This window comes from Limulus polyphemus, unplaced genomic scaffold (genome assembly GCF_000517525.1).
Source record: "Limulus polyphemus unplaced genomic scaffold, Limulus_polyphemus-2.1.2 Scaffold1509, whole genome shotgun sequence".
Taxonomy (NCBI): domain Eukaryota; kingdom Metazoa; phylum Arthropoda; class Merostomata; order Xiphosura; family Limulidae; genus Limulus; species Limulus polyphemus.
This window is the reverse complement of record NW_013667119.1, coordinates 2,010-10,522: the sequence shown is the minus strand read 5'-3', so window position 1 is coordinate 10,522 and position 8,513 is coordinate 2,010. Positions and strand designations below refer to the sequence as shown.

At 31.7% G+C, this 8,513-nt stretch overlaps 1 protein-coding gene across 6 annotated transcripts in view; it reads left to right on the top strand.

Annotated features, from left to right (window-relative positions):
• The window catches only part of LOC106463878 (zinc finger protein 2 homolog), a 28,698-nt gene extending 23,695 nt beyond the window's left edge, over positions 1-5,003 (top strand). For all 6 annotated transcript variants that reach the window (XM_022391514.1, XM_022391516.1, XM_022391518.1 and 3 more), the window contains 2 exons: positions 820-997; positions 1,954-5,003. In XM_022391514.1, coding sequence (XP_022247222.1) covers positions 820-997; positions 1,954-3,587 — 1,812 coding nt within the window. In that variant the 3' untranslated portion in view covers positions 3,588-5,003. The remainder of the gene's footprint in view (positions 1-819; positions 998-1,953) is intronic.
• Positions 5,004-8,513: the final 3,510 nt, after the last annotated feature.

Below are 8,513 nucleotides of genomic sequence, written 5' to 3'. Positions count from 1 at the left end.
ACACCAAATCTACACCTTTACCCTCATCTGCACAAGCAGTAACCTTTTTGAAGAATGTTAAAAGATTTGTAAGGCAAAATTTTTCCTTAGTGAAACTGTGTTGACTATCCAATAAAATTCTAAACTTTGTTAAATGACTTTGCACAGCATATTTTATCAGACTTTCCCAAACTTTTCCCACAACTGATGGGTCTGTAATTATTGGGACAATTTTTATCACCTCCCTTGAAAAGAGGAGTTACAATAGCTAACTTCCAATCCTCTGGTACCTTCTCACTATTCAAGGACTGACAAAAAATAGTACTAAGTAGCTCACATATCCAATTTTTACCCAAAATCTGCATTAAGCAAATGAATACAGAAAGTGTTAAACCCATTTACTCTTTCTTGGTGCCTACTGTATAGATTAGTTTTTCTGCAAGACAGCTTTGATACCATATATAACTGACTTAACCATTTCAATATCTTGTGCAAAATAAAAAGAAAGCAGACAGAACCAAGCATAACAGTATTTTTGCTATATTTTTGAATGTTGATTTAGATAATAAAATATTCTATACTGTTCAAACTTGTGTACTTGAGAATGATTGCACTAGCAATCAAGACATCATATCAGTTTTAAAAACAAACCTTACTTACTGTAAAAGCTGTAACTTGTAATAAAATATTTTTAGTACTGTTTACATACATAACTAAGTTTGAAGCAGTAGGTTTATTAATTATATTGCCATGTTTTAAACTAATTAACTGTGGAGACTGTGTAGTGATAACACTAACTGTTATTTTTATTAACTTTTTAAATATGTTGTTTGATTTCAGAACATATTTGTTCAAGAGAAAATAGAACATCCTAGTGATCTGTTAGAAGGTGATATTATTTCAAAGTTCAGTGACAGCAGTGATGATGATCTGGATAGTTTAAACTATAATGACATGGATGTGAAAATGAAAACTAAATTTCAAGAAGAAATTGAATCGGTGTTAGAAACTACATCTGGTGAGTATAAACATCTAAAACTTTTAAGTGCATTAACACTGGTTTACAAGAATTAGTTAAATTTGTGGTATATTTCAAAAGTTATTGAACCATGTGAGACTGGTTTAATTTGAAGTGTATAGATCTAAGTTTCATGTCTTCTTTTTTTTCTTCTACTTGGGAATTTTTTTTTTTGTGTGACAGGTTTTGAAGTCAAAATGACAAAAAAAATTAAAAAGAATTTTAAGGTTTGACTGAAAATAAATAAGGAGAACATTAGTTATTTGTATAAAATGAAACAGAAAAACTTTAACTGACCAGTGTTTATCCTCCTGGTTCTTCGTGTATAAACTTTATAATTAATGGTTGGAACCCATTTCAGTAGATTAATGTTTCAACATGTTCAGAGAATGTATTGTTGTCATTTATTTTTATAGCTGTGACTTGCTGAACATCTTCTGTGTAGAATCTGTGATTTGAATAACCCCAAATCTTTAATCTAATCTTTAATCTTGATAAAAGAATAAATAATATATTGACAAATAATAGTCTAAGTCTTGGCATTTATGAATATTTATTTAACTTGCATATAGAACTCTTTAATAAAAAGTTTAAAGTATTCATGCTAATTAACATTTGAAAGTAGAGAAGTCATTAGATGATTTAATGATAATCAACCACTTAAAATTAGAAAATTACATTGGTTGTTGTGACACTGTACTATCATATTTTCACAGGTGATTTTACTTTATTTACTAAACTCTTTCTTGAAAGTGGAATGATACATTTTGTTTTCACTGTTATTCTGATTCAGGTTGAAAAGCTTTTATAAAATGTTAACCTATGAAAACTGCATAATAATTAATTTTTAACTGTAATATTTTTATATTTGTACTTATATTAGAACATTAAATATACTTAGAAGTTCATCAAATATATTATTAACTATGATGTGGCATTATTAATATCTGTTTTAGATACGAAGACCAGTCCTGCTTATCATGTTATAAAACAAGAAGATCACTATACAGAAGTTACAAGGTCCTCAAAACCAAACAGTAGTATATGTGGAGAAACAACTTTAAATGGAAATAAGCTAAACAAATTTAATATACCTCAGTGTAATGGTAAAACATACAGTTGTGTAGTCAGTGGAAAAGAATTTGGAACAGTGGATAACCTAACACAAGAACAGAAGATACAATCTGGAGAGAAACCATATCATTGTGCAGTTTATGGAAAACACTTTGAGAGAAATAGTCCCTTAGAACAACATGAAAGAAATCACCCTGGGGAGAAACCTTATAGTTGTGGAATTTGTAGAAAACAATTTGTATCAAGCAGTAACTTAAAATCACATCAAAGAATACACACTGGGGAGAAACCTTACAGTTGTATAGTTTGTGAGAAACAATTTTTTAGAAAGAATAACTTAAAATCACACCTAAGAATACACACTGGAGAGAAACCATACAGTTGTGGAGTTTGTGGAAAACAATTTGTGTCAAAGGGGAAATTAGAACAACATCAAAGAACACACACTGGGGAGAAACCTTACAGTTGTGGAATGTGTAGAAAACAGTTTGTATCAAGGACTAACTTAAAATCACATCAAAGAATACACACTGGGGAGAAACCTTACAGTTGTACAGTTTGTGAAAAAACATTTAGAACAAGTGTTAACTTAAAAATACATCAAAGAACACATACTGGTGAGAAACCTTACATTTGTTCAGTATGTGGAAAACACTTTGGTACAAGGAATAACTTAAAATCTCATCAAAGAATACACATTGGGCAGAAACCACACAGTTGTGCTGTTTGTGATAAACCATTTGGAACAAGAAGTATCTTAAAAATACATGAAAGAACACATACTGGTGAGAAACCTTACAGTTGTTCAGTGTGTGGAAAACATTTTGTAGTAAGTAGTAACTTAAAACAGCATCAAAGAATACACACTGGAGAGAAGCCTTACAGTTGTACATTGTGTGGAAAAAATTTTGTACAAAGTAGTAAATTAAAACAACATCAAAGAATACACACTGGAGAAAAACCTTACAGTTGTTCAGTGTGTGGAAAACACTTTAGTAGAAAGAATTATTTAGAATTACATCAAAGAATACACACTGGAGAGAAACCTTACAGTTGTGCAGTTTGTGAAAAAAAATTTCTATCAAAGGTTGAATTAGAACGACATCTAAGAATACACACTGGGGAGAAAACTTACATTTGTGTTGTTTGTGGAAATGACTTCAGAACAAACTTTGAATTAAAAGTACATCAAAGAACACACACTGGAGAGAGACCTTACAGTTGTACAGTGTGTGGAAAACACTTTATGAGAAGTAGTACATTGAAAGAACACCAAAGAATACACACTGGGGAGAAACCGTATGGTTGTACAGTGTGTGGAAAACAATCTAGAACAAAAGATGCTTTAAAAAAACACCAAAGAACACACACTGGTGAGAAACCTTACAGTTGTACAGTGTGTGGAAAACACTATGTAAGAAGTAGTGCCTTAAAAGAACATCAAAGAAGACACACTGGGGAGAAAACATACAGTTGTTCAGTGTTTTTGGAAACACTGGTAGAAAGAATAACGTAAAATTACATCAAAGAATACACACTGGTGAGAAACATTACAACTGTACTCTTTGTGAAAGACAATTTAGAACAGAAGATGCTTTAAAGAAAAACAAAGAACACACAATAGAAAGAAACCTTACAGTTGTTCAGTGTTTTTGGAAAGATTTTTTAGAAAGTAGTAAATTAAAACATCAAAGAATACACATTGGGGAGAAACTGTACAGTTGCACAGTGGAAAACGTTTTTAGTAATTAGTAACTTACAAAACATCAAAAAACACAGTGGGACAATTTGGAACAAAGGATAACTTAAAACTACATGGAAAAGTACATAGTGAGGAGAATCTTTAAAGTTGTTCATTGTGTGGAAAACAAAAGAATTACTTAAAATTGCATCAAAGAATACACAATAGAGAGAAACCTACAGTTGTGCAGTTTGTGGAAAACACTTTGTGTCAAAGGGTGAAATATAACAACATCTAAGAAGACAAACTGGGGGAAAACCTTAAAGTTGTACAGTGTGTGTGGAAAATGCTTTGTAAGAATTTGTAAATTGAAAGAACATCATAAAATGCATACAAGGGAAAAACCTTAGTTCTGAAGTTTGTGGAAAACAATTTGTAAGGAAGTATAAGTTAAAAATACTTTAATAAATACACGCTGGTGAGAAAAGTTACTTTTGTGTACCTTCAATTAAAACACTAGTGTGAACCCTTACAGTTATATAGTTTGTGGAATACAACTTGGATCAAACAGTTAATTAAGAAGACATCAAGAAAGACATAAATGATTTTATAATGAGGAACCCATGTTTTTGGAATAAACAGTTTGGAGGTGGCTTGAACGTTTCAAGAAGCAACTTTTAACATCATCAGATACAAGTAGTTTACATAGATAAAGGAATATATATTAAACAAATAGGATAGTTTGCCCAACATAACCATTTTCAGAAAGTATTACAAGTATCATCCCAGTAGACCTTCTCTGAACTTTTTCCAACAATTCAATGTCATTTCTTAGGAATTAAAAATACATCAGTGAAAACAAACCAGAACATTCCATTACAGTTATATAGTTTATGGAATACAACTTGGATTAAATAGTAAATTAAGAAAAACATCAAGGAAGACATACTTGGAACCAACATTTTGGAAAATACAGTTTGGAGATGGCTTTAATGGGTGTAGTGAAAAAAACTTTACTATAAATATACAATGTTTCAATAAATAACATTTGTCATCATCAGATACAAGTAGAATAGTCAGCCCAAGTAACCATTTTCAAAAGTATTACAAGTGTTTGACCCAAGTTTCAAGTAGATTTCTATAACAAGTGGCCAAAAATAAATAACCTCAAGTCTTGGATAAAGTAAAATAGTAAAGAAAATTTGAGTTTCTGAACCAAAAATGATCTAAAGTTTCTCATACAAAAAAAAATCAGTTAACAATGGTCGAGTATTAAAGTGAACAAATACAGCAAAGTGGTATTAATGACAGGAGAAACTACGACTCTCTTGGTGAGGTGAGAATGAAACATTACTTAAAAACTGTCAACCTTTTACTTATGAAGAGATCTTTATCCTTTTCTGTCAGAAAAACTGGGAAAATATTTATATAATCACTGGCTTATTGATAATTATGACGCACCAAAATTCGTGTATGGATATTCTTTATGTAGACGTGTAATCAGTCATATAAACTGTTAACTTACATACGTATAAAGTTGAAACTTCAATCTGAAAGTTATAACCTTATGGAGTTTGTGGTTGCTATGAATTATGGGAATCAAGCAGCATTGAAATAACCGACTTCAGAAATAAAGATGTGCTACTTTTTCATATCATTGTTACTTTTTAAACGTCTGTGAGTTTGTGTTATTCAAATTGTACAAAAGCTTTCCTGCAAGAACTAAAAGCTTTATAATTAAAGGAAATAGAAATACTTAAAATATTCCTTAGAATTGCTAAAAATCCTGATAACATTATAATCACTACTCCCTGAAAAGAAAAATAGGCTACTGTTATAGAAACGCGGTAACGGAACAAGTGTGTATTAAATATTTTTATTACTGCAGTAACAGTATATTGTTTTACGATTATTCAGGCTATATTATTCTGATTCTGGTCGTTATGCATACAATTCGAAACAGTGATCAAGTTCTTATACATTTTAACCCTCATGAACTTCTGTATTTGTGTAACTATGTTATTGGAAATTAAAAATATTTGTAATTATAAAATGTGTCGGGGTGAAGACTGATTTAGTTAATTTAGTTTTTTCTCATTATTACTCTCGTTAGATAAAAATACCCTAAAAAGTGACTTATTTTTTGTTTTTTAGTGACATTATATGATAACCAGTAAATTATTAAGTAATTGTCTGTTTGAATCTATGCACAAAGCTACACAATGGGCTATCTGTGCTCTGACCACCACGGGTATCGAAACCCGGTTTCTAGCATTGTAAGTCGGCAGACATACCGCTGTGCGACTGGGGGCGATTAACTAAAGATAATTTAAAGTATCACCGATATACTTTTTTGCTCATTTACGAGTTAATATATATATATATATTTGTGGATACAACGTTTCGGGTAATGCCCTTCTTCAGGTATCACCTTCCTTCTTACCTGTCCTCCGATTTTAAACTTAAATAATAAAAAACAAATCTCTTTAATTAACGGAACCTCTAAATTAGAAAACAACAAATGTTTATTCTTTCAGCACATAGCCTTTGAACAACAATATTAGATTATATTATTATTTCTAAGCGACATGATATAAAAGCTATTGTTGGAACGCATTTTTACCAAAAAAAGGAGCGTGAAAGTATTTACGACAGATTCCATTTTCTGCCTCTGGCCAAGCTTGATTTCGCAAAATTCATTTATTTCAGTTAGTTATGAAATGAGAGATTTGGGTATATAATGGTGTGGTGGTGGTGGTAGTAGTACTTGTCACGTCATTTTTGACAGGTTAGATACTGGTGATAGTTAAGAACCACACTATAAAATTGTATAATAGTTAAACAACCACTCTATAACAGCCCATAATAGTTAGAAAACTCTATAACATCCCATAGTAGTTAAAACTAACATTACATGGTGGACACATTTCTATGTAGTTTTTCGCATAAAAAGATGCACGCACGCACGTAGATAAGTACTAATACCCAAGTGCATACCCTCAGAGTCCACTTAGTATGTGTGCAAAATTTCAGGTTTCTAAGTTCTTTCCTCTTAAAGTTATGGCGGTCACACACAGACCCACGTACACGACCTTTAATTATTATAGATGGACTAAGCTGAAGCCAGTAGCAGGCATTCATGATTTATGGACCTGAGAATCAATGAATCATGACCTATTATTGCAAAAAAAAAAAAAAATCTCTCTCAGCACTGAAGAGATCAAATCCCACTATTTGGTGTGACAAGTGTTGATGGTTACCTGCCTTCGCATTCGTCTTTCACCTCGAAATTTTGGACGGTTAATGCAGACAGTCCTGATTTAACTTTGTGCAAAGCCCAACAACAAACATACTTAACACAATAAATTTATACTTGGTTTGCAGTCTAATTGTATAAATATGTTAACTACTGCTGGAAAATCTAACTTACATGAATAAACGCCGGTTATCAGCAATAGTTTTTCTTTGCCTTCTGTTTTGCTGATTCGTAACTGGGTGGCCCATTTCATAGAAGCATTTGTTACCAACAAGGAATTATTTTTTGTACTACCAATGTTACCTTTATACGAATTTCGTAAAATAACATGTACTAATATGAAGTTTAACTTAGATAAAACTTTTGTCAGCAAAGTGGATCATGACTAAACAAAAAATAATTTCTCAGAGCAATCATATGTAAGTTATTTTTATTTCTTGGAAATTAAATTAGCTCCCAAGAGCTTTATATATTCTTGTACCTTAAACATTACACCTAAAAGGCATGCAACTAGCAACAATATGTCTATGATATTTGATAATTATTTTTCGTGTTTCAGTTTGCAAATATTCTTTACCTGTCATCTAAAAACATGGTAAGTTAATTATATTTCTTATAATCGGATCATACTAAATATAGTGTATACAGCAGTTGATTATCTGATGATTTTATTTACTTAGAGTCTTAGACCATAGAATGTTTTAATTGTTGTGATAAAATTATTTTTGCCCGGCATGGCCAGGTGGTTAGGGCGCTCGACTCGTAATCAGAGGGTCGCGGGTTCGAATCTCCGTCACACCAAACATGCTCGCCCTTTCAGCCGTGGGGGCGTTATAATGTGACGGTCAATCCCACTATTCGTTGGTAAAAGAGTAGCCCAAGAGTTGGCGGTGGGTGGTGATGACTAGCTGTAACACAAGTAACCGTAGATTGGAGTACAGACAGTATGGTGGTTGATGACGTAAACAAGAATGAGAAAGATGCTATAAGCATCATTACAAACATGGCGGATCCGTCAGTAGTTGAGTGATAACTACAGTAATCTAAAAATATTCAAGTCTATGTGAAGAAACACGAAGTAGAACTGAAGAGTGAATAGTTTATGTATTACTGTTATTTTGGAATCATTACTGCGTAATTTATAGTGAGACGTTAGATTCTTAATAATACCTTACCAGATAACAAAATAAAATTATTTTAAAAATAAAACTGTTATTTTAATAATGTTATACGAGTACGCTTTTATAACAGTTGAGCCTACTTTCGTCATAAATATACAATGAAATTCCTCATCCTATTAGGTTTGCTACACATTGAAATTATTATTTAATACAATTTTCTATGTACCCTTAACACGGTGAAATAATAACTAAATTACACACATAATACGAAAAGAATCACAAAGGGTTTAAATATTTCTTTCGTCAGAGTGCCACCATCAGTGTATCTTAATATACTATTGCGTCAGCGAGTCACATGACACTGTGACGCAACGTTTCTAGAAC